A 26,351-nucleotide genomic window follows, 5' to 3' on the forward strand; every position below is an offset into this window, starting at 1 on the left:
AGTGTTTATGATCCTGGATTGGATTGAACCCCATTTGTAATTAAAATGATGTCTCTGTAACCTACCACTTTGTGATGTGGGGGTCCAGTGTTTTTTGCGTTTGTAGAGCGCAGAATGAGTCCAAGCTTCCGCTGCTTAAAAAGGATGAACCAGACCCGAGCCCGCGGCCTCCCAGAGATGGTACCCAGGGGGTCAGTGCCCTAGCTTTACTGCTGGAGACCCATGCTGCTGCTGTGTCACACCAGAATGAGCCTGTTGCGTCTAGGAGCTGTTTCAGTCAGAACTCAGCACACCAAGCTGGTGGACCTGGGAGAGCAGCGGGTATGGCTGGAAGCTGGAGGTGAGTGGTGTTTGATAAGGTATGATTCTGCGCCCTCAGGGATTGAAGCTGACACAGGCTGGGCATTTTTTGCCCACTTTAGGTTTTTGTGACTACCAGAAGGACCCAAGGCCTGTAGTAAGCAGAACTGAGCACCAGAAAGCCAACGCTCAAGATAGATGTTTGGACTGTGTGGAACAGGAGACCACAGACAGACCTTCAGGGACTGAGGACTAGAATTCGTGGATTCCATGAGGAGACTGAGGGTCTTCCTATGCTGGGGTTCATGGGAGGACTATACAGAGAATTCTCAGGCGACTTCATTTCAGCCTGGAGGCCCCCTGAAGCTAAGGGACCAAGATTAAGGGGCTGGGATTGGGGACTGTCAATAATAAAGAGTTCCTTCTGGACCTGTCCTCTCATATTCAAAAAAATAAATACCAGAACTCACCTTTGTTGCAGGTTATTTGCCTACCCACTTTGTTTACTTGTAAATGCCAGTTGTTCAAATGCAGTCCTCCAACACTGTAATTGTCTGATGGAGTAAAGCACATTCACAGTCTTTGTATTCAGTTGTTCATTAACTTCCAACTATACGATGGCCCTTGCTAGACTTGCTATTCTGCTCTAGAGTTCACTCCCTTCTCTTTAAAACATTCCCATTATCCTGGTGAAGCTGACTTGATTATCCAGCATCCCTAGGTATAGCATATTTTCAAACCAAATAGCTATACAGCTTCCTCTGTGGTATCTATCACTATGTCCAGATTCCCATATCCACGAGCCCCTAACATCAGGTCTGCCACTGCTACATGGCCCCACCACCCACTGCTCCTCAGTATTTAGTCCCCACCAGGCTCCCTATTAAGGGGCTCCTGGCCTAACAAAGTCCCTCATAAGCTCTGGATCTGCCCCATGATTTACTCAGCTTGGGATTTTATAAACTGTTTTCCAATAAAAGAGCCTTCCTTCACAGTTCTGACCTTCCCTAATTCTGTGTCACCATGCGACTTGGTATCTTGCTTCTCTGCAGTTTAAGTGTCACAAGCCAGACATCCACTGTTCCCTTATGACAACCTATTTACAGTAATTCTCTTTAACCATCAATGGCAGTTGCCCCAAATTACATGTCCAAGGTATGATGATAGGTATCTTCAGTTTCTGTTTTTACCCTTGGACACTGGATCTAATACTATCCCTTAATATTGCTTCCCACTGAATCCCAATGGGCTCATGTTTTCCAAGCATTGTCTCTCACTTTACAGTTCTAGGTATAATTGTATCATCCCAACAGTAGATTCCTTCCTCTAGTCCCTAAACCAAATCATCCATTCCTCAATAGTTATTATTCCATGTTGTCTTGATACTTTTCTGATATCTAAATTCCCATTTTCTACCCCAAATTCAAGCATCTAGTTCTACCAATTATACCACTGTTAGACATACTACCTTTACAATATTAACATTGACTTCAATGTCTGGACTGGAAATGGCTTAGCCATTTAGAATGCTTGTTGCATATTAATTGGGGGGCTCATCCCTGGAAAGACTAATCCTCCCACCCTCCCTTCCTCTCACTCTCTCAGCATTCCTCAGTTGCCTGTAGTTCTGTCTGTGGGCAGTACCAAGAGATATTTCCCTATTTCCTGTTGTATGTGTATTGGTGTCGTCCTTGTTCAGATCTTGTTTAGGCAGCCATATTGTTGAGGTATTATGGGTGAATCTTATACACACAAACACTAAATAGACTCAGCAGGTTGTATTTGTGTGTGTTCAATAACAATTTAAGAAAAGGGCCATGAATTTGAGAAGAGGCATAAGAAGGGTTGGAGGGAGTAAAGAGGAGGAAATTAACTATATTTTAATAATAAAATTAGAACAAGCTGAGCAAGCCATAGAGTAAGCAGCATCCTTCTGTGGTCTCTGCCTCAGTTTCTGTCTCCAAGATTGAGTCCCTGCCCTGACTTAACCTCAGCAATAGACTATTACCTTGAAATATAAGAGGAAATAAACCTTTTCCTCCCATGACCCCAGACCAAACCAACCAACCAAATAACAAAAGAAGGCTTGCTGCTCTTCCAGATGACTGGAGTTGGATTCCCAGCACCAAGGGATCTGATGCCCTCTTCTGGCCTTCACAAGCACCAAACATATGGCATACAAAGGGATATAACTAAAAATTTAAGATCTCAAATATCCAGCCCGTCTGGGGTGTATCTCAATGCTATAAACTAAACCTGAGGTTCAATGCCCAGTACTGCAAAAAATAACCTATATTGTCCCTTACTTCTGAATGTGTTGTCCCACAAATAGTCTCCCTGCTGTTGTACTTCAGCCTGTAACAGTCACCCAGCATTGCCTTCCAAATTTACCCAGATCCAAGACTCGATTACTTTTCTTCCCACACTTCAATATTGTCTTGTTGCCCTGTGTTCCCTACATCTGCATATTTTCTTTAGTTCCATTGGGCTTCAATGTTTGGCCTGTATTTTCTTTTTTGGCTTTTCGAAACAAGGTTTCTGTGTTCCACTGCTGTTCTGGAATTCACTCTGTAGACAATGCTGGCCTTGAAGTCAGAGACACACCTACCTCTGTCTCCCAAGTGCTAGGTGACCTGTAATTTCTAATCACTGCTTTCCCATCATCCACATGTTGCTTTAGCATCATCACCTGTCTGGCCTACCTTCCTGTTAGGCAGTTCAGGTTTCCCACAGTAATCATGCATCTGACTACTTATTTTTTAGGTAACTGATTGCCTATAGTCTCAAAATATAACAATTTCAAGGTTGCATTCTCCAAAAAAAAAAATCAAGTCTTTCCCTGCCTATTAATAAGCAGCCTTTTAGATTTTGACCATAAAAACAAATCACCTATGAGCTGAAGAAATGACTCAGCAGCTAAGAACACTCAGGACTCTTTTTTTGTTGTTTTTCCCCAAGACACGGTTTCTCTGTGGCTTGGAGGCTATCCTGGAATTAGCTCTGTTGACCAGGCTGGTCTGGAACTCACAAAGATCCACCTGGCTTTGCCTCCTGAGTGCTGAGACTAAAGGCACTCCACCACTGCCCGGAGAACACTCAGGAGTCTTGCAGAGGACAGAGTTTCGGCTTCCATGACTCACATGGTGACTCCAGTTCTGGGGGATCTAACACTCACTCCATGCACATTTAGGGAAAACACTCATACATAAATCTTTATGTATGTTTTATGTTGCTCAAATTCTAGGAATGCAGAGTACTGTTCAGTATGAACCCTCTAGGTTCAATCCCTAGTACCAAAACTATGTATTTCTAAAATTCTAGACTCTTAGTGGTCTAGCTGGGATCACATATTTATGTTTAGCCTAAAGGGACAACTTGACAATATGAAAATAATTTCTCAAAGGAAAACTGAAGGGTTAAGGATGCTGTGGGCAGGTAAAACACAGCTATCTACTTCCAGCAAATCAAAATTAATCCAGATCCAATTGTTTGGGACAAGTGTCCTATTCTACTGAGTTGTCCAATATAGACACATGAAATCAATTCAGATTATGAAACAATATTATGCTTGAGGGAGATGTTAGAACTTTGCTATCTGGTACAGCACAAAATGCCTCAGATTTTATTTCCCTAACAGGTATTCTATACCCTTACCAGTAATTAATTCTGATTTTACTAGGTCCATGGCTGCTGTAAAAAACTCACTGACTCAAAACACCAGGTATTTATTTATTATCACAGCTGTGTAGGCTGGAAGTCTACAATGTGTCCACAGGACCACACAAATTCTAGAAACTCTAAGAATCTGTGCCCCACCTCTCTCACCTTATGACTGCAGTATTCTAAACTGTCTAGAATAACAGCTTATCTTTCATCTCAAATCTTCCTTTTGCCTTCCCTGGCCTTTGCTCTCTCCTTAGAGGTATATTTGGCATCAAATATACTAGGGCTAGGGCCCACCAAGATAATTCATGATGGTCTCTTCATCCTCAACTTGATTATACTTACAAAGACCCTCTTTTTAAACAAGGCAACACTTAAAGGAGACTGGCTTTTCTTGAAGTCTTGCTGGACTCCAAAGTTAACTGCTTACCACTACCAGGGCCTTGCTCTTGCAAAGAATTTGCTCTGGAAACAGAAACCTTTCTTCTGTACCAAAGCCAAAAGTGGCCTTTTTTACTATTTATTGCAACCAATTAGCAAGCTCCCAGTGTAAGCAAAGCTACCCATGAAAGTGTACTCTACTGGCTGGCCCTCATGTGATGACTGGTTAATAAAGGAATCAGTTGGTTTAACCCTTTGTTCAAGTTGTCTTCAGTCAGTCAAAAGGATTGAGATCACAAAGGGCTCATGACCAAAGTAGTAGAAGTATCTTTGGCTATGGCATCATTCTTTAAAAATCGCCCCCCCAAATAAGCCACAGCTGAATTAAGAATCTCCTCCCATATGTTAAACTGCAACGTAGCATATAAATACTTCAGGACAGTATTTATTACCGTCATAGAAATTAGTAAGTCCAAAGTTAAGGGAAATACCTTCTTGCTGTGTCTTCCCATGGTGGAGGCATTACATAGTGAAATCTGAGTGGCCTGAACTCATGTTTTTATTGGTAACCTACTCACTAAAAACTCCCCCCATTCCTTTGGCATTAATTAAAGTATAAGCACTCAATGTCAACATTGTATCATTAGGAAGTCAGTTTTAACCCAAGAATTTTGTTGCATACATTCAAACCCTAACACTGTCCCCTTTAGTCATTTTCCATCTAAAGATAACCTTTTATCTTAGCTGTACATCCCCAAATTTTCTTGTTATATTCAGAATCTAACCACTCCCTCAATGCAAAAAATCCTGATGCAATGGTTCCTTTTCTAATCCAATAGTCACCAATAAAGTCTGTTTACCAATCTAACAAGTGTCATGAATCAGATTTGGGGTTTTTGTTTGTTTGTTTTTTGAGACAGCCCTGGCTGAACTCTTTATGTAGGCCAGGCTGAACTCCCAAGAGATCCACCTGCCTCAGCATCCCAAGTACTGGGATCAATGGTGTGCACAACAGCCAGCTAGGATTAAAGTTTGTTTTTTTGGTTTCTTGAGACAGGGTTTCTCTGTGTAGCTTTGGAGTCTGTCCTAGAACTAGTTCTTGTAGATCAGGCTGGTCTCAAACTCACAGGGATCTGCTTGCCTCTGCTTCCCAAGTGCTAGGACTAAAGGCACACGTCACCACCACCTGGCTAGGAGTCAGTTTTTTAATGGCACACAAACATACACAGAGGTTTCACTTACTCTTAAAAAAATTATTATTGTATATGTATATGTGTGTATGCACACACAATGTAGGGGTGGGGGTGCACACGCCACAGTGTACCTTTAGAAGTCATAGTACAATTTGGTGAGTCATCTTTCTTCCCACCTTTACATGGGTTCTGGGGATATAACCCTGCTTCCCAACTGTGCATCTGCTCCAGCTATGTGAACATCTCCTTCCTTAGGGGTTTTCTCCTATTTTCTCTGCCACGGTTGGTTTTTCGAGACAGGATTTCTCTGTATTGCTTTGGAGCCTGTCCTGGAACCAGCTCTGTAGACCAGGCTGGTCTCTGAACTCACAGGGATCCACCTGCCTCTGCCTCCCGAGTGCTGGAATCAAAGGTGTGCACCACCAACGCCAGGCCAATGCCTTCTCTTTTAAGCTCAATCTGAATCTTACATTATGAATAGGGCAGACCTCTTCTAATATTGCAGTATACTTCATCCCACACCCCCAACCCCCTCTGCTGCGCCTCACTTCCCTTTGCTTTTTATTTATTTATTTGTTTGTTTGTTTGTGTTTGTTTATTGCTGTTGTTCTTCCCCATCCTCCTTTTGCTTCTCTCCAGACTCCAGGGTGTGGCATGTTCAACTCTGAGAGACCCACATGTTGAGCATATTCTACCACTGAGTTATGCCTCCAGCTTTTCTGTTTTATTAGTCCCTGTTATATCTCATGGTTGCACTCTAACATTCAGTGAATGAATATACAGGCCTGATTTATACAGGATTCCACTCCCTCCTGAAACCACACTAAAGCACCCCTAACAGCCAAATAGATACAATCCCCAAAGAAGAACTGGCAGCGTTACCAGGGTGGTCAACCCGAATTTCAGAAGGGGAAAAGCAGATGAACACAAACTCTGCTTTAGAGATCTGAACTGGAGCCAGCAGTTCTAGAAGATCTGTCAAACTGCTTTATGGAACCCAGGAAAGGAGGGAGAAGTGGCCCCAAAAGATCTTAAACATAAGAGTAATTAAAGAAAAGCTGCTTATTTACATGCTGTCTCTTCACTGCTGAGAAATTACCACGTTTCCAGTCTTTTGCTTTGTTTTTCTACACTGTCTCTAATGTTCTGGAGTTTTCTACAGTTCTGCACCAGGGACACCAAGCTCTCCCTAAAGTTACTAGTTCCATGATCTCTGCCAATGTTTTCAAGCTCATCAAAGAAAGTCAAGGTCTCTTTGAGTTTGGCTTTAACAATTTTTTGCTCCTCTAATTCTGCAAGAAGGGCCTGCTCAGTGCATAATTCAACCTTATACTTCTCCTGTAACTCTTCTATTTCCTTTTTGAGAAGCTGGAATTTTTCTTCATTAAAAGGATGTGTCTCCTGACACTTATCTTCAGGAAGCAGGATGTTAGGGGGAATGCACAAAACCGACTGCAAAATCAGCTGCTCCATTCTTCCAAAAAGGTTATCAAAACGTCCTTTCATGAAGCAAAGGAACTTCTCTGTGCATTTACGGATTTGGACAGGGCTAATCTCAGAGTCTGGGATGCCCTCCAGCTTCTTTAGGATTACATGTTCAACAGCCTGCATCACATCAAACAGGTGGTCTTGAAATGCTATGTAGATCCTCAGCAGGCAAGTCTGTGGTGTGAAGCCAAAGAACTGGGCCTCATAGGCCATCGGATCCACAGACATCCTGCTTTACTTTGCTGCCCTCAACTGTGAAAACCTGCAAGTACAAAAAGAAATTTCATTTGGACAAAATCATCAGAGAAAAGTAACAAACCCTGTTACTGATAAGCAAGCAAACAAAGGAAGCAAATTAAAAACTAAGGTGTTTGTGCTCCTTTGATACCTGCTATTTCTTCTAGCCTTAACTGCTCAAAGACAGACAGAAGCTCTTGCCTCTCTTAGTCTCTTTCCTATACTTTATTGTTCATTTCCCTCAGTTATTATTACTGAAGAATTAGGCACAAGCCCAACCTTCTAAATTCTGTTATCTTGGGCAAGTTTAAAAGGTGGCCTTAATACCCCAGAAACCTGCTTTTTTGAGCTTCAATGCCACCACATTTTGAGACAATCACTAACTGCAGTCCACAGGTTGGCCTCAGCTCTTTCATTTGTGACAGGGACTCACGTAGTCAAAACGGGTCTCAAATTTGGATGTAGCTGAGGATGATCTTGAACTTCTGATCCTTCTCCCTCTACCACTAGAGTGCTTGGGTCATAAGAGGATACCAAAATAAACCAATTTTTTATGTGGTGCTGGCATTAGAACCCAGGGCCCAGATAAGCACTTTACTAACTGAGCTACATCTTAACACTGTCCTGTACTAGTCTAATTGTCAGTCACTTTGTACCTTAAGTAGCTCTCAGTCCATCCACTTCTTTTCCCATTCTTTTTAGGTCCCATATTCTATCATTTTAATTACCTCATTGTCTTCCACTCTAGCCATCTAAAAAAATTCCAACTAAATGACCAAGCCTTTATCCTGACTTGTTTCAAGGATGTGAGAGGCATTCTTCCCCCCCCCCCCCCAGATTTTCCATTCCCAGAATTCCCTTGGTTTGTATTTTCTTTATATACATATTTTTTTTCCTTATTTTACACATCGATCCCAGTTCCCTTTCCCTCCCACACTCCTCTACCCCACCCCACGCCCACTCCACAGGGAGGGTGATACCTTCCAGGAGGGATCATCAAAATCTGTCAAATCATTTGGAGTAGGGTCTGGGCCCTCCCTCCTGCCTCTAGGCTAAGGGAGTATCCCTCCATGGGGAATGTGCTCCCGAAGTCCTTTAGTGCACCAAGGATACATCCTGGGTTCCACTGTCAGAGGTCCCGTAGACTGCCCAGGCCTTCTAATTGAGATCTATGTTCATAAGGTCTGAGTCGGTCTAATGCTGGTTTCCCAGCTATCAGTCTGGGGGTCCATTAGTTCCTCCTTGTTCAGGTCAGCTGTCTCTATGTTAAGGGTGTATCCCTCCATGGGGATGTGCTCCCAAAGTCCTTTTGTGCACCAGGAATACATCCTGGTTCCACTGTCAGAGATCCCATAGACTGCCCAGGCCTTCTAACTGAGACCCATGTTCAGGGGATCTGAGTTGGTCCAATGCTGGCCTCCCAGCTATCAGTGTGTGTGTGTGGGGGGGGGGTGCCCATGAGCTCCCCCTTGTTCAGGTCAGTTGTCTCTGTGGGTTTCTGAAGCCTGGTCTTGACCCCTTTTCTTATCATTCCTCTCTCTCTGCAACTGGATTCCAGAAGTTCAGCTCAGTGTTTACCTGTGGGTGTCTGCTTCTGTTTCCATCAGCTACTAGATGAAGGCTCTATGATGGCATAGAGCTATCAATCTCATTATCAGGGAAGGGCAATTAAGGTAGCCTCTGAGAGGCATTCTTTTCCAATGTAAGCACCTAGAAACATGTCATCCCATTTCCTTGTAGCATGGTAATTTAACCTTTTTTGTCCTACTAGTAACTATATGTTTGTTATGAGGATAAGAGAAGTTTTACTCCATTCTCAGGCAAGGGTACTTAATGTAATCTACAAATTGCTACTTCAACTACCAGGTGATTTTTTTTTTAAAGATTCAAGTGAAAAATAGTATAGACAATGGTGTGGACAATCTTATCAGAAGACAGGATGCCATCAACCTTGAAAAATATATATATGTATGTATGTATGTTTAAAATACAGTGGTGATAACTATGTGGCTATATAAATAGAATTTGTTTTTGTAGTGTTCATAGAGTATCTCTAGCCTGGAAGATTTTTACTTCCTGAACACTTCTCACAGATTATGTTCCTACTAGGGTTTTGTTTTGTTGAGATGGGGGCCTCACTACATTGCTTAGGCTGGCCTCAAAATTACAACTTTTCTAACCTTAGCCTCCCAAGGAGCAGGATGTCAGGACTATATTCTTAAAATCTGTGGTGCTGTTTTTAGACAGGTAGCTCTGGCTGGCCTAGAACTCTTTATGTGTATGTGCATGTATCCGCCTATGTATATACACGTACATGAAAATGCTTACAAAAAACAAAAGGTGTTGGGTTCCCTGGAGCTAGAGTTATAGATAGCTGAGAGTGAGTGCTGGAAACTCAACTTACTGGGAACCCAACTTGAACTACGGAGCCACCTCTCCGGTCTCATATGCCCATGTTTACATTTTAATGTCCCAATCACTTCATGTTATTGCACTCACTTTACCTGACGAACCCTGACCACAGCAGTATATCAGTTCTATCACAAACATATCCCAGGTAAATGTCCAGGCCAGGACCTTTAATTCCAGCACTCGGGAGGCAGAGGCAGGTAGATCTCTATGAGGCCAGTATGATCTACAGAGCAAGTTCTAGGACAGCCAAGGCTACAGAGAAATCCTGTCTCAAAAAACCAAAATCAAAACAAACAAAAAATGCTTCCTTTTATGCATCTATCCTCCCTCTCAGCCCATGACCCACACCCATACCCACCCAGGTTAGCATGAAGTCGATATTCCCAAAAGGAAAAGGGCGTACAAATTCAATGATTATGCATAAGAAGTAAACCCAATCCCCTTAGATCTATCCTGTGTTTGTGACAGTGGTGTTAGGTGAACTAATACACAATGTAAAACAAGACACTCCTTCCCTACCAAACAAATAATCAAGAAACCTGTCAGACCTTTGAGTACACATCAAGATGAGGAGGAGCAGGGCTGTCAGAGATGGCCCAGCTGTTAAGTGCACCTGCTGTTCTTGCAGAGGGCCCAGGTTTGGTTTCCAGAACCCACATAAAGCTCAGACTATCCATAATTGCATTTCCAGGGAAACTACTTGCCTCTGCCTCTCAAGTGTGAGTGCTAGAATTAAAGCATGAGCCACCACCGGCTGACTACATTTTTTTTTTTTTTAAAGTGGAGCATATGTATTATGTGGCTGTGCCTTCACTTTAACTTGATAATGACACTAAACCATTCCTCACACGCTAAAGAAATCATCAGAGTAGGGAAGAGACATGGGTATTCAGTTGTCCCACCAGTGGATGAAACATTTTGGTAGCATCTGTCCTTGTTTAAGCCTTCCACTGTTAAAAGTCTTATTTTATAGGATATTCTTTATGCTCATAACTGATGGGTTAGAGAACTGGTTTTGAGCCTGTTGTGTTAGAAGGATAAACATCCTTTGTATTCCAAAATAGTCTCAAAACATTTCTTAATTCTCATGTAAATTGCTAGGAGGCTTGGAGCTATTGATTCATTTGGGTTGATAATAAATGAGCATCATCTAATAGTTCTGCTAGTAACTGATTTAGTTTTCCTCAAGGAAGTTGCAGAGGGGGGGGTGATACTGAGATCTTCTGGTGTTATCTTCTTAGGGATTTGCCAGATATTTGCATATGTAGTGTCAATAAATACTGCTGAAACATTTTCAGAACATCTATGTTGATTTACACACACACTTGGAATAGTCTGGAACTTCTTTTATCTGCCCACACTCTTTGCCAATTTGGTAGTCACAAACTTGTTTTTCCTTCCTATAGTGCTATGCATTATATCCACAGGGCCTTTTACAAGCAAGTTTGCACACTACTGCTATATTCCCAGCCACACACTATACTTTAAAAACACTGACAACCTGCACATTATATTTCTCTAGGTTTGCATCGTAACTTTGACTCAAAGTTCTCAACAATCCTGGACCGATGTACCAGTGATACACACACACACACACACACACACACACACACACACACACACACACACTCCTCCCTCTCTCTCTCTCCCCAATTCTAACCAAGTTCCTAAATCCAAACTTCCAGTCAAAGAAAAGTTCCAATTTTGCCTTTTCTGTTTCACTGGCAATGCTATAGCGAGGCGGTAGCTATGAAACTGTAATTTTACAAACAAGTAAAAACCACTCTTCTTATGTGTGCCCCCAATCTCCTCTAGAACGTCAAGACTCAACAAAGTCACAGGCAGGTACCACTGCGTTCAGCCTTATATTATTTCTAAACGCCATTCTCTCCAATATTCACTTGGTTCCTACTAGACTTGACAGTCACCCCCCCATACACACACACAATTTTTTAAATGCTTCTATTAACTTGCCGAATGCTTCTGCCACGACCAGGATAGTCTTTGCTCCAACACAATCGAATTCTATTTCAAGTAGGCACGCATCGAGCACGGATCCTTCAAGAACCAGTTCGAACACACATCCCTCAAGAACCAGCCACTACCTCCTTCGCTTTCCCCTCAGTGCTATTAACTCATCTATCACGTCTTCTCTGCTAGATATAGAGTTCCTGTGGCTCAAGTTAGACATGGGAGGTTCCCGCACAATCTCGGGGAGTGTAACGGAGCCCACGACTAGCACAGACAATGCCAGAAACCGCAGAGCGGGCGGCGCTTCCGGCAGCTCCAGCTCCCGTCCCACCCTGCGGCCGCATTGCATGCCGGGACCTCCAGGTCTCCAGGCCCAGCCCGGCCGTGTTTAGGGTACCCTGCAGAACGCTCATCCAGTCCCGCCCTTTCCGCTCCTCCTCGGAGAACACACAGCCCCTACCGAAGCGATCCCGGGGTGATGGAGCCCGCCACACGCCGGCTTCCCGCCACTCCCTTCAAACCGCACGGAGCTACAAAAGGAAGGCGGCGGCAGCAGCTCCTCAGCAGCGACTGAAACGTGTCTCTGCGAACGAACGCAAAGGCGGGCTGGATCACACTCCTGATTGGCTGGCCCTGGCGTCAAAACGGGGCCCTTGGATTGGTGAAAGGAAGGGGACAAGGAGGGGAAGCTAGCTGTGGCCGGCCGGGATTGGCGGAAGGAACTGGCACTTTCTCTCTTCGTTGGTAGGCAGAGAAGTAAGGATGGGCCGACGCGGAGGCGCGACTCGTGATTGGTGGGTGAGCGGTCCCCAAGGCGCCGGCGATTGGTCGCTGGCCGAGTGCCCGGCGCTGGTTGGGCAGCGGTGGTAAGGCTGAAGGCCGGCTTTGAGTCCGCCCCGCCGCCTGGCATACTGGCGGAAGGGGAAGGGGGGCAGGCGCGGTGGGGAAGATGGCGTACCAGAGTCTCCGGCTGGAGTACCTGCAGATCCCGCCGGTCAGCCGCGCCTACACTACCGCCTGCGTCCTCACCACCGCGGCCGTGGTGAGCAGCTGTGGCGCCACGTCCTCCTTTTTCAGGCTAGCTATGACTGGGTATTCAGAAAACGGGATTGGGCCGCAGAGAAACCCAGAGGGTTTAGTCCCAGGGGTGGGTGGAGACATCCGGAGCTGACTCTAGGGTTCGGGATAGTCCCAAGGGTGCCAAGCCATTGACCTGAAAAGGAAGTGCTCCTCCATGAAGGGGCAGGTCAGTTACAGAGAGATGAAATCCAGACCTGTAGCGAGTCAGAGCTGCGGGAGCCGCCCACCCAAAAATGTATCCCAGCCCTAGCTGTGGCCAGGTGACCAGTGGGAGCAAGGTCCGCTAGATTCTCAGACTAGTGTATTAAGGATAATATATATTATCGAGTGGTCTGGAAACATCTTTCGAAAGATGGCCCGTGGATAGAAGAACTGGCCGCCTGTATCTAGCCCTGATAGTAACGGGGCCTCGAATCTGCTATTCAGAGTTGTCTCGCCCAGCTTTTTCAGGTGCTGACCACGAGACACACAGATTCGTAAAAGATGCTGTTGTCTTGTCTCTAAAACATCCCCACCTGCCTGCTTTATAGCACCTTCAAATATTGCAACATCAAACTCGAATTGGGTATTGAGGATATAAAACAGTTGTGCGAATTCCAAAGAATCCCTTACCAGCCATCACAAGCAAGACAGAAATTTAGTCCAACTGGCAACAGAAACTATTAGAGCTACTGGCCCTTTGTCAATAATGCTGAGATTTTGTTTTACGATTGATCTCATTTAAGAAGCTCTTTTTCCATTTCAGCAGTTGGAATTGATCACACCTTTTCAGTTATACTTCAACCCTGAACTAATTTTTAAACATTTTCAAGTAAGTGTTCTATAGCTACTATTGTTAATGTTAACACTACCTTTTTTTCTTTATTGTTTAGTAAGTAATAAATCCTGTCAGACACAATCTCAAAAAATAATCTGGGGGGTGGTTGGGGAGACCTCCAATCATAAGTCTTATTGAGATGTAAAGAAGGAATTCTGCAGCCTAGTTGGACTCCAGAATCATTTAAGAGCTGTTAGGTGTTTGTGAGCTCTTTTTCATATAACAAATTTGAATTGCCAAGGGTGGAGCCAGGCACCAGCAGATCAAGCAGGAGGATGGCAAATTCTGGATTAGATTGGGCTACCTAGGGAGATCCTGTCTTAAGAAAATTGCCAAGGGTGAGAATTTGGAATGCATCTTCTACTTTTAGTTTGCTTTTGGTGTATTGAGTTCCTGTATTTGACTATGCTAGTTAAGAATTAATAGGTCTGTAATTCCAGCAGTCAGGAAGCCGGGGCCAGCTTGAACTACACATCAAGGAATTGTCTCAAAACTCAAGCAATAGTAACAACAACCAATGATAATAATAATAACGGTGGTGTGGTGATGACGATGATGATATTATTTGAGAATAGACTGACAAGCTAAGCTGTCCAGGGAGTCTCACAGGATAGCCTTATTTCGTCCACTCACCACCCAGACACACCTACCACTGTTGTTAATCCCTACGTTCTAGCTCATAAACTCATTTCTGGTAAAGCTTTAGCACTGATCTGTCTTCCAGAAGTCAGATCATTACTAATACAAGTTTAAAAGACCATTCTCTAAAACAGTATATTGGCTTATTAGAGTACAGTTTGAAGAAGTCTTTCTCCAGCGATTAAAATGCTGAAGAGAAGTGTGTTTTCATGCCAGGATGATCATTCACACTCCAGGTGAAGGCTGGGTCTCAGTGGCTATACTTCTGCTGTGTTGGTGCTAGTCCCTGTCCCAAATGTATTACACTCCCATTGTACCCTCTGAACTCTAGCTTGCCCTTCAAGATGCAGCTTTTGTATGTCCTCAGATAAATCACATCTCTCACCCTTACTTGGGGTTTTTTGTTGGTTTGGTTTTTTGATGCGGGGTTTCTCCATGTAGTCCTGTCTATCTTTGAACTCACTCTCTAGACCAGATTGGCCTTGAACTCACACAGATCTGCCTACCTCTGCCTCCCAAGTGCTGGGATTGAAGGCATGGGCTATCGCCATCCAGCTTGACTTGGGGGGTTTTATGTGCAGTGTCCATACTGGGATTAGGATTCTACGAACTCTTAGGTGTGATCCCATAAAACTGGATTGTTTCCATGTGAAGAGAGTGCTGGTTCCTTTTCTCACTGATGTGATGAAATACCAAACTATTTGACCCTCAGTTTGTTGGTTAAATCCATTGTGGTTGGGAAGTCACGGCATCCAGAGCTTAAGGCCTTTGGTCCCATTGCAGCCCTAGTGAGGAAACAGACAAGAGTAGGTTGCTCAGTTCCCTTCTTCCTATTTAGTTGTTCTAGGACTCTAGTTATTCTAGGAGTGCCCAGAATTTGTCTTATAGGTGATTGTCAACATTAATTGTCCCAAATAGTTACCAATGATGGAGTGTTTAATGGTGTATGAAGCGATCAGCCCTCCAGTTATGCCATTGCCTGTGGCTCATTTTCCTGTAGCCTTTCCTGGGATTGCTTCCTACTGACTTGTGTGGTGTGATTGCCTGGTTTGTTTTTTGAGATCGTTTGTTTTATAGCTGTGGCTGGCATGGTTTCGTGGTGTCCTCCTGCCTCAGCCTCCTAGGTTTTTTTTTTTTTAAACAACAACAAAACCACGTAGCCTGGGCAACCCTTAAAAACAATTGTGTGATCCCCTTGCCTGGGCTGCTTAGTACTAGGATTATAGACATGAGCAACCATCCCTGTCCAAGATTAAATTCCTGCACGAAGTTTGGAATAGTGAGTTCTGGGTTTGCTATCAAGAGCCTCCATCTTGCTGCACACCTGACCAAACCCTCATGTCTTAAGATCCTTTATCTATGAAGTGAGGACCGCCACATCAGCCTCCTTGTCTCACAAGATTACCAAAATCACATAAAGCTTTGTGGGCAGTTGTAGGTTGTCAGAGTGAGACTGCTCTTATACCTTCCCTTGCCTCTTGGAGCATTAATTCTTGGAGGAAGTCAAGGAAGAACCCGACTGTCTTAGAATTTTTCCACCAGAATGTTGTGGCTAATACAGGAACTTTTCTCAGTGCCTTTGAATGCTGGATCCCTGAAGTTTGTAGTACCTGTAAACTCCTCCTTACAGTGACTACACTTATAAAAGCACTCTGTTCTGCAAACTAACCTAGCTCTTTATTCAGACAGCTTCCACAATTTGCTCGTGTTGCTTTATAAAAGATAATTGTGATTTTGAATTTTTTTTGTCCTATCGTCCATATAATTTCACAGTCAAATTAATATCTTTTGGTCTTTTAAGTAGAAGCATCACACACACCCCAAATCCAGAATCAGATTGGGTATCACATTTGAATGGACCCCCACCTAGGACTTTGGAGCCTCAACATCATTCATAGAATGTTTATATCTTACTATAAAAATGTTTCCTGATTATGTATATTACTTAATGTGTCTTTCTCTTGTCCCCACCCCACCCCTCACCCACCCACCACCCACCCCCACCACCCACCCCTGCAGATATGGAGGCTAATCACCAATTTCTTATTTTTTGGTCCAGTTGGATTCAATTTTTTGTTTAACATGATTTTTCTGTATCCTTTTAAGTGGTGTCAACATCAAAACTTTAGGTTCATTTAGAATACATTGTAAGTTGAAACTATTACTCTTGTTTATATTTTATAACATTTTATGTTACAACAGACCTAGTCATGACATCTGGGTTTGTAGTTTGTAATTAGATTGTAATGTTTCAAAACTCTTTGTAGCTCTTTGTTTACATAGAAGGTTACAACTGTTAAAAGATTGGATGTCATTAAACTGTGATTTATTGTAGGCACATTTTTTTCCTTTTCTCTTTTTTTATATGTAAATTTGAAACAAGCTTGTTTTACATGTCAATCCCAGTTCCCTCTCCCTCTCCCCACGCCCCATTTTAGGCATATGTATAAAATAATGACGGCATCAGCTTGCCCAGTGGTAAATCAGCCTAAGACATTGGTAACGCAACAGAATTTTCCCCAGATTTAGAATGGCTTTATGAGAGTGGGAACCATGATTTCAAGGCTAAAAAAAAAAAAGTGAGTGCCAAAATGTCTGCTGGGCTTGCCATGTAGGTTGGTTGAAAGACAGGAAGAGCCGTAGTAAGAGTCAGATGGTGATTAGATGTGCTGAGCTACGCATTCCTCTTGAATCCAGCACTGCACCTCATCTGTAGGAGATAGAGGGCCTGTAGGGGTTTTGGGACTTAAGTCCTAGAATAGCTTTTTGTGTTTCCTACATAGGCTATCATCCTGATAAGTTTCTTATAAAAGTTTGTTTTGATACGGTTTTTATAGACTGGAATATAGAAATGTTTAGCCTGCCTGGCCTGGAAAAGTAGTTATCACACAAGGCCTCTTTACAGGGATTTCTTCCAAATTGACAAGCCAAGGATGGTGCAAATTCATGTGTGTGTGAACATGGCCAAGACAATAGTACAAATTGGAAGAAATGTAATAGTGAGTAGAAGCCTGTTCATGCAGTATTTGAATTAACTCCCCAGCCAGGGACCAGCTTTGTAAAATATGGTGCTAGATTTGTTGTTGCCTAAAATGCTTGATGGGAAACAAAGAAACCAGATTACTACTTAAACATTCTTAGAGAAATGCAGCTTGACTGTGTAGTATGAAGCCCAAGTATGTTTCAGTTATTCACTACATTTTATCTTCTTCTTATGTGTGCCCTTAATATTTTCTTAACTTGAACCTTAAGATACCGTTACTGTCGAATGCTAGAAGAAGGCTCTTTCCGAGGCCGGACAGCAGACTTTGTATTTATGTTCCTTTTTGGTGGATTTTTAATGACTGTATCCTTCAACAAATAGAATACAGGAAAATAGTAAAGAACAGACTGTTTATTCCTCAGTCGCTTCATCTGTCTCCCGTGATTCAGTAGCTACTCCAAACAGATAAAAGTAGATCTCCAGACTGTAGCCTCAGGGTGCTCCCACTTACTTCTCAGCCCACTGTGACAGCTTCCAAGCCTAGAGGTTGGACAGGAGGCTTCGCCGAGCAGGAACTTTTAACCCAGGTGGGTTGTCTTGAAGCATCTATCTCAGTTACATCACTGTTGGTGGGAGACTTCACTGTCACTAAGTTGGTAAGGCATGTACTAAGTCGCTTTTTAAGCTGATTGAATATTTTTAAAAAGACAAGGATTTTGCTGTGTGTAACAGACTGAGATTAGTGCTGTGTGCCAAGGCTTTGTTCCAGCCTGTGTGCTTTAGCACCTGTGAAGGTGTCAGTGGGAGTGATCTTCACTGTACTTACTGACAAAAGAATTAATGTTTTCCAAAAGGGCAAGAACATCACAAAAGCAGAAGTTAGTCAGTTGTAGCTGTGATCTGGATAACTTAGCCCAAGCCATTTTTTCCCCCTAGTTGCCTTGGATAATTAATTACAGGCTTTTCTTATTACAGTTTAAAAATGCCACTCACTACTTAGCTTATCTAATTCAGATTTTAGTGAAAGGGCATTCATTCTTTGGTTCTCATACTTAGCCTTCCCTAATATGCTTTCATGTTGATATTTTCCTTAATTCCATTTGCTAGCTTTTTGGTTTGTTTGTGAGCTTAGTTTTTTTAGGCCAAGCCTTTACAATAATGCTGGTCTACGTGTGGAGCCGAAGGAATCCATATGTCCGCATGAACTTCTTTGGTCTTCTAAACTTCCAGGCCCCCTTTCTGCCCTGGGTGCTCATGGGGTTTTCCTTATTATTGGGGAACTCAATTATTGTGGACCTTCTGGGTAAGCATCTCATCACTACTTTTTGTACTTATACCTGAAAATGTATTTTGTCACTGTCTTTCATGTTTATTCTATTTAGCCTCATATTTAGCTATTGTTTAATATTAGATCTGAAAGATAATATTACCTCATTGATTTTTAATAATTACATTTATTCTAAATAAAGCCTATGTTGTTAGGGAACTTAAAAATTGAAATTTTAACCTTGCTTTTTATCCTTTATTTCTGGTTGATTATAGGTATTGCAGTTGGGCACATATATTTTTTCTTGGAAGATATATTTCCCAATCAGCCTGGTGGGATAAGAATTCTGAAAACACCTTCTATTTTGTGAGTATTTAATGCCATGTTTCATATTCCATGCAGACAAACCGTGATCATGGTTCATTTTGGGCTCCCTTAGCTCCTGATGCACATGACTCATATCAATGTTTGCAGATTGAGCAATATGTCTGCAATGGGGAACTCTTGGATTGGCCAGAAACAGATTAGGCCAGGGTTGTGATTACTGGGCTCTTGATGCTGTGGGGGTGAGTTTGCAATTATTGTCCTGAGTGACCACTAGAACTTGGGTGCCAGAGAGAAGCCTGCTGGTTTTATGAAAGCTGGTGTCCCAAGTTGAGAGAAATCAATGAGAAGTGAATGAGCCAAAGTTGAGAGGACATTTCTGGTGGTGTTCTGACCGGCAAAGCAGGTGGTGGAGATACATAGGGAAACAGAATGGAGAAAGCTTTGGAATTGAAGCCTGACTAACAGTTCTACCACCAAGCAGTCTGATTTGAAGCATATCTCTTTATTTCTATCCTGCAGTTTCCTGAGCTAGAGTTTTGATTTATAAGGCCTGTTTCTGCTATAGAATTTTGTGTCTTTGGGAACTATTACATTAAGGAGGGGGGCCAGGGGGACCTCACTAGGCAGTGGTGGGCTACACAAAGAAACCCCGTCTCAAAAACAAACAAACAAGGCTCCGTTGAGATGAAAAAAAATGGTTTGACACAAATTCTCTGTTGTACAATAGTTAACCAAAAAAGAATGAAGATGGTTCAGTGGTTAGCAGCACTGGCTGTTCTTTTAGAAGACCCGGGTTCAATTCCCAACACCCACATAGTGGCTAACAACTGTTTATAACTTCAGTTCCCTGGGATCCACCGCCATCTTCTGGCCTCTACAGACACTACAAGCACATAATGCACCGACATACATGCAGGCAAAACACCCACAGACATGAAATGAAAATAAGGGGTTGGAGAGATGGCTCAATGATTAAGAGCACTGGTTGCTTTTCCAGAGGTCCTGAGTTCAATTCCCAACATGCTGATGGTGGCTCACAACCATCTATCTATAGCTGTGATCCCATGGATCTGATGCCCTCTTCTGGTTGCAGATTTACATGCAGACAAAATACCCATATACATAAAATAAATAAAGAAATAAACCTTTAAAAAGAAAAACTAAAATGAAAAATAAATAGAAGGAAAGTAAATATATCTTTAAGGAAGAAGAGAAAAAGAAGAAGAAGAATGAACTTTGCTAGTATATGCCTGTCATCCTCTCCACTCTGAAGTCTAAGGCAGAATTTAAAACTTGATGTCAGCCTAGGTAACATACCAAGAATCCATTTCAAGAGGAATTTTTTTAATTAATTAACAACAACAACAAATAAACAGAAGGAAAGGGTATCTTAATTAGGGTTTCTGTTGCTGTGAAGAGACACCATGACTCTTATAAAAGAAAACATTTAATTGGGGTTGGCTTACAGTTTCGGAGATTTAGTCCATTATCATCATGGCAGGACATGGGGCATACAGGCAGACGTGGTGCTGGAGAAGGAGCTGAGAGTTCTGTATTTTGACTCACGAGCAACAAGAACTGGTCTGTCTCGCTGGGTATAGCTTGAGCATAGGAAACCTCAAAACCCACCCCAAATGACACACTTCCTCCAACAAGGCCACACCTCCTAATGGAACCACCCCCATGGGCCAAGCATTCAAACACGAGTCTGTGGAGGCTATACCTATTCAAATCACCACAGGAAGTAAAGTCTTCTGTAATTCTTATACGTAGCTGTTTCCCTTGACTGACTTTTGATAGGTAGTCTTGCACCTTTCATAGCTTTTTGATCATTTCCTACATGATTACTGTATTTAAATCATTTCCACTTCTCCCTCCCTCCCCTTCTACTCCTGTGTATCCCTACTCCCTATCCAATTTATGACCTCTTTATAAATTACCATTATACAGACATTTACAAAATCTCTTTACCTATTTGGTCCATTTGGGTTGCTTGTGTGTAGGTGTGTTTAGGGCTGAACATGGGATGGGGTAACTGTATATGCTTTTTTTTTAAATAGCTATATAATTTTAATTTCCTTTAAAGATATATCTTATAAATGTGACAAGGCTATATGCCTGCATTCCATGTGCACTGTATGTATGGGTGTATGTGCCTGCAGAGACCAGACAATGTCTCCTAGAACTGGAGTTACAACTGGTTATAAACCCTCTGATGTGGATGCTGGAAAACAAACCTGGGTCCTCTACAAGAGTAAGCAGTGCTCTTAACTTCTGAGTCGTCTCTCCAGATTATCTGTATTGGGGGGGCAGGGTTCTTGAGTTGCCCTGGCTATCCTGGAACTCGCTTGAATTCATGGAAATCCGCCTGCCCCTTCCTCCTGAGTGCTAGAATTAAAAGAATCCCCACCCTCGCCCAGCTAAAATGTAGTTTTTAATTTAATATGTAATCATTGTTTTTCCTAACTGGGTGTGGTGGCACATGCCTTTAATTCAAGCACTTGGAGGTCAGAGGCAGGCGAATCTTTTGAGTTCAAGGCCAGGCTAGTGTAGTCTACAGAGCCAGTTCCAGGACAGCTAGGACTACACAAAGAAATCCTGTCTTGAGGGAGGAGAGGTTACTTTTCCATTATAAATGTCCTGCAGAATTTTACTGGCTATGTGATATTCTGTGATTCATATTTAATGTAATTTTGTTAGTCCCTTATTAATGGACATTGACATTAGTTATTGCTTTTCCTTTTGTAATTGGAGTGATGAATGTCCTTGAAACTAAGTGGACACATCCCAACACAAAATACGTTATCTTAACCATTTTTAAATGAGCAGTGCATTGGTGTCAAGGGCATTTGTGTTGCTACTATGGCCACTATCCTTTGAATGTTTTTATCTTGTAATCCTAAAACTCTGCCCATTGAGTAGTTCCCTATTCCTGTCACCAGGCAGCAGCCTGTGCCTGTGGATTTGACTTTTCCAGGTACCTTGTCAGCATTTATTGCTTCTGTGGTAAAAATCAGTAGAGGAGGTAAGTTAATGCAAATGTTAAGTAATTGTGGAGCCTTTAAGGTGTCAGACCTCTTTAGTTGGCAGGCAGAGGTAATGCTTCTCTGTTTGTGGAAGTCCTGTGGGGATGAACTGCTCCCTAGTACTTCCAATCCGAGATGGCTCTGGCAATGAATGGTTCTGTGTGTTTTAGGAGGACTATTTTTGATACACCAGATGAGGATCCCAATTACAACCCACTACCTGAAGAGCGGCCAGGAGGCTTCGCCTGGGGTGAGGGGCAGCGCCTTGGAGGGTAATGCAGCTGTCCCGGTTATGAGGCCCATCTGAGAAGGACTCAGTGAAATGCCCATTGGGATTCTTTCATCCCTTGTTGCAAAAGTGTGGACACTTTTGATAGCGTGACAGATTTTAACTCCAGAAGCACTTTACGGAATGGTACACTGACTAACACAGAAGACATTTCCAGCAGTTTGCCAGGGGTTCCTCACTATGCTGGTACTAAAAGTATAACCTCTTGGAGCCAAAAAAAAAAAAAAAAACAAAAAACAAAAAAACGGAGAAACAGACACCCTGCTGCCTCTAACAAGTACGTGGGTACTTGAGCTCTGTGGCGTAAGACAGGGTGTTTCCTCCTCTTCATTGATAGACAAGGCCGTGGTGTAAATGGAAGTTTCAGAGAGGACAAAATAAAACTGAATTCCATCTCTCTCGCACTGTATTTAAGCTTCGTGTGATCTTTTAAATCATGGTAATGTGTTCTAGCTTTCCTGCGTAGGTGTGAACGCAGCGGTTTCCGTGTCTGTCCTCGTGTCTCCACTGCTTTCCACTGGATTTGATTTCAAGATTGGAATTATACAGCTGCTGCGTACTCTGACTAGTTCAAAGTGGTAGCCTCGGTAGGAGGAAAATGGGTTTCTGCCATTCAGATGGTTCTCTGCCTGAAAACCACAGAAGAGAGGAGGGAGGGTGATTTCTTGTAGCAGAGGACTCTGTAGGCAAGTCAGCTGTAAACAAAAAGCAACTGTGACCTCTCTTTTAGCTGGAATTTCTCCACTAAGAAATGCCCAAGTTAGTAATGGCCACCCTTTGTCAAAGCACAGGCATATGAATGGGCAGCAGTTGGGCATGTGTTCCTCTTGTCATTCATTTCAAGAAGAGCTCAAAACCTTTGCAGAGCCAGGTGCCTGGTTCACCTTCCCAGGAGGTCAGGTAGGAATCAGGGTATTTGGAAGCAACCACACTGATGATTCACTGAATGCTTGTCAAAGATAGTACATCTTGTTTTACATTTGTGCTGCTTTATCAGAACCGAGAACGATGATCTCAGATAGTTTTCATAAACATCGGATAGGCACAGGACTCCCCAGACTGGATCACTCTATTTTGGCTGAGTTGCTTTCCAGAATGAGCTCTTTCTCAGAGGTTGGCATAGACTTAAATAAGCTATAGTAAATATTATTATAGGTGAACATTTTTAGGCCGTCTTTGAGATGGAAAGCATTTTACCAACTTAAGTGGAATATACATAGGGAATTAAATGAGTACTGGCATGTTACATGTTGCTAATAAATAACTGAAGAGGATTTTATGGACCATGTTTTAATGCGACTGCTTTTCTCTTGTTTAAAAATCTCTTAAGTTTAATGACAATCTTAGATTGTATGAACCTCATGGAATTCTTAAGTTTAATCATTGTTTCTGTTCAAGATAGCTTTATTGGTTGGTAACTTTTAGGAATTTATTTTTATGATTATTGCTTGCTTTTGAGCCAGAAATGAGTTTCTTTAGGTTTTATTTATTGTCCCGGAGCTAATTTTAAATGTAGCTACTTAGTGGAATTTTTTGTGGTAAAGATTTAATTCTAAAATCTCTTCACCAGCTGTTCATTTAAGTAGTGAAAACCTGTACATATTACTGACTGGGCAAAACAAGAAATGCATTTTAAGTAGTGAATACCTGTACATATTAATGACTGGATAAAACAGGAGATGCATTTTGGATGCATAGCCTAAAGCAGTCTGATGTTTAGGATGTCAATTCCTAGTGGCAAAATACCACACCGTGCTCCACACTGTGCCCTGGGAGTGCCAATTTCAGTCACTTGGCCTCTTAGTAGTTTGGCCAGTCCCACATTTGTCCCTGGCCCTGTGTAGTTTGACAGGATCTCTGTGCTTACCTGGATACAAGGAAAAGTCCTCATTTCCCAAGCAAACCTCTTGATTCTGATTCTTCTAAAACATACTTCCTTTTTGTAAAGTGAGTCAACAGAAAAGTAAGATTGGATTATGAGATTCTGTGACTGGTTAAGTGTACATGAGTACAGTTTTGAGACATTTCCTGGATTGTACCAGAAATAACTGAAAAGCACACCTAAAGCATAGGGGTTTTGTTTTGTTGTTATAGAATTACAATATATGTTCATTTAAAGATGAATGGACATGCCATTGCATCTCCATAGGAGATACATTTTATATACTTTGGTGTGTTTTTTTCACTATGAATTTTTACTTGTTTCTTCCACTTCTTTTTCTGTCATCCTTCTGTGCCCTTGTGTCTTTTATATTTCTTTTGTACTTGTGTGAGGCTAAAAGTCCACATCCTGGATCTTGAAATGGAACCATAACACTGTCTCTGGGGGCCTCTGGGAATCAGGAAACATTTGAGCTATTGGCATGTTGTGTAACATGCTTCCTAGAATTGCCATGCCTTCTGCCACTGTTTTATTTTGTGGCTGTGTTTTCCTTTGACAGATGAGTTCTATCTGTGTTAGCCAATGTCCCGCCCTTTGCCCCTCTTCAGGATGACTAAGCTACTTACTATTTTGAGTTTTCATCAAAGCTCTTGAACTTTGCTTCTATGGATGAGTGACTGCGCAGAAATCTGTAGTCAGTTCCTGGTCCTTATCAAATGCACATCTCTGTCTTCCTTTGAAGCTTGCTCCCACTTCTACCTATCAATGACCTCAATTTAAGTCTCTTCAGTCCTTCAAGACCCTGACATTCAAATCTTAATACTAAAGTCTAGTTCATTATCTTCTTTGAATCCCTATGAAGCTTCAAATCTGTACTAACTCTTATACCAAACCATATATTGTCTTGTACTGTTCCTAGCTGCTACATGTATGTTAGTTTTGTTTCCTTCATGAGAATGTAAGCTCCTTAAGGGCAGGGACTGTGTCTTAATTTTTGTATCCACCACAGTGCCTAGCACTGTGCTTGGCACATGGGTGCTGAATAAATACTTTGTTCATTGATCAGCAAACTATTATCTTGTATTTTTAATTATGAGAGGATTAATGTGTATGTATGCGAACTTACACCTAGTTGCTGAGATTTAAGATTGGAGCAAAGCTGAAAAGGGCAATCAATGATTTGGTGACCATGCAAGCCAAAGTGATCATAAGCGGGTATAGTCACAGTTAGATTAGGGAGTCAGATAAGAATGGAATGTTTCTGACAAATGGTCTTCTAGAGGAAAGATCAGGATATTTTTGAATGCTTAGTGTGTTAGCTTCGAAATGTGAAAGCCACTGAACCACAGGAGACTTGTTTTGGAGGGGCAGCAGATCTCAAACTGCCACTGAAGGACATGTGAACAATATGGTCTAAGTAATAAAGGACTAAAGTTTTCAACTCTGATTATTTTATCATTGAGGCTACTGAATAAGTGGGTTGCTAGGAATGAGTTCCTTATAGAAATATTACATTTTGCCTTCATTAAAAGAAATTGATCCAATATTTCAAACGCATACCAAATTTTTGTTTTGCTTTTCTTGTATAAAAAAAAAAATGGCCTGCATGATAACTGTTGCCTGTGATAAGTGGATGCTTCTAGAGAAAGGGTTTGTGTGTGTGTGTGTGTGTGTGTGTGTGTGTGTGTGTGTGTGTGTGTGTGGCTGGTGGGATAGTTCCAGAGGTAATGGCCCTTATCACCAAGCCTGAAGAACTGAGTTCAATTCCCAGGCTCCCTATGGTGGAAGGAGAGAAGCAACTGACATAAGTTGTCATCTAATGTCTATTCTCTCTCCCTCCCTTCCCCCCACCCCCCCTGACATGCACACACAATCAATAAAGGTATAAAGTTTTTTTTTAAAGAGGTGTTTTACCCACTAAGTATTTCACTTATTTATATGACCTATTTGGATTCTTGTAATCATTTAGGACTGTAAGACTTCCACATTAGGTTGCTCAGAATGTGTGCCAGAAAAAGACTGATGTTTGCCTTTTCTTTACTCAAGGTCTATAATTTGATGTAAGTTATTTTTCTTTGTAAGGGATTGGTTGCTTTCATAAATCAACGTTGAGGGGAGGGGATATAAAGCAACTTATTTTTCTAAGATTTATTTGTTATTTAATGTAATTTAAAATTATATGTACTTATATGTGTCATATGTGTCTTTGTGTAAACTATATGCACATAAGTTCAAGTGCCCTTGGAGACTAGAAGTGTAGGATCTCCTGGAGCTGGAGTTACAGGTGATTGTGAGCTGCTTGACATGGATGTTAGGAAACAAACTTGGGTCCTCTGAAAGAGCAGTATGCATTCTTAACCTCAAGCCCTGTCGCTGGCCCCAAGTCAATATATTCT

The 26,351-nt window shown here is 42.2% G+C and overlaps 2 protein-coding genes across 4 annotated transcripts; one reads left to right on the forward strand and one right to left on the reverse strand.

Moving 5' to 3' along the window:
* Positions 1-6,530: 6,530 nt before the first annotated feature.
* Mis12 (MIS12 kinetochore complex component) lies at positions 6,531-12,190 on the reverse strand. The gene is made up of 2 exons (XM_051180117.1): positions 12,106-12,190; positions 6,531-7,287 (listed from the first exon to the last, which is right to left on the reverse strand). Exon 2 carries the CDS (start codon positions 7,251-7,253, stop codon positions 6,633-6,635), a length of 621 nt encoding a protein of 206 aa, XP_051036074.1. The 5' UTR covers positions 7,254-7,287; positions 12,106-12,190; the 3' UTR covers positions 6,531-6,632.
* A 333-nt stretch (positions 12,191-12,523) lies between these two features.
* Derl2 (derlin 2) lies at positions 12,524-24,354 on the forward strand. Of its 3 annotated transcripts, none has more exons than XM_051180113.1 (7): positions 12,524-12,687; positions 13,471-13,536; positions 16,201-16,274; positions 17,434-17,527; positions 18,272-18,467; positions 18,707-18,797; positions 21,955-24,354. In XM_051180113.1, the coding sequence occupies exons 1-7, from the start codon at positions 12,595-12,597 to the stop codon at positions 22,058-22,060; spliced, it is 720 nt and encodes a 239-aa protein (XP_051036070.1). In that variant the 5' UTR covers positions 12,524-12,594; the 3' UTR covers positions 22,061-24,354. The 3 variants fall into 3 exon arrangements, with proteins under 3 accessions (XP_051036070.1, XP_051036071.1, XP_051036072.1); XM_051180114.1 differs by having other exon boundaries at positions 12,549-12,687; positions 13,474-13,536; XM_051180115.1 differs by having other exon boundaries at positions 12,554-12,722.
* Positions 24,355-26,351: the final 1,997 nt, after the last annotated feature.

The sequence above is a fragment of the Phodopus roborovskii genome, unplaced genomic scaffold (genome assembly GCF_943737965.1).
Source record: "Phodopus roborovskii unplaced genomic scaffold, PHOROB, whole genome shotgun sequence".
Taxonomy (NCBI): Eukaryota; Metazoa; Chordata; class Mammalia; order Rodentia; family Cricetidae; genus Phodopus; species Phodopus roborovskii.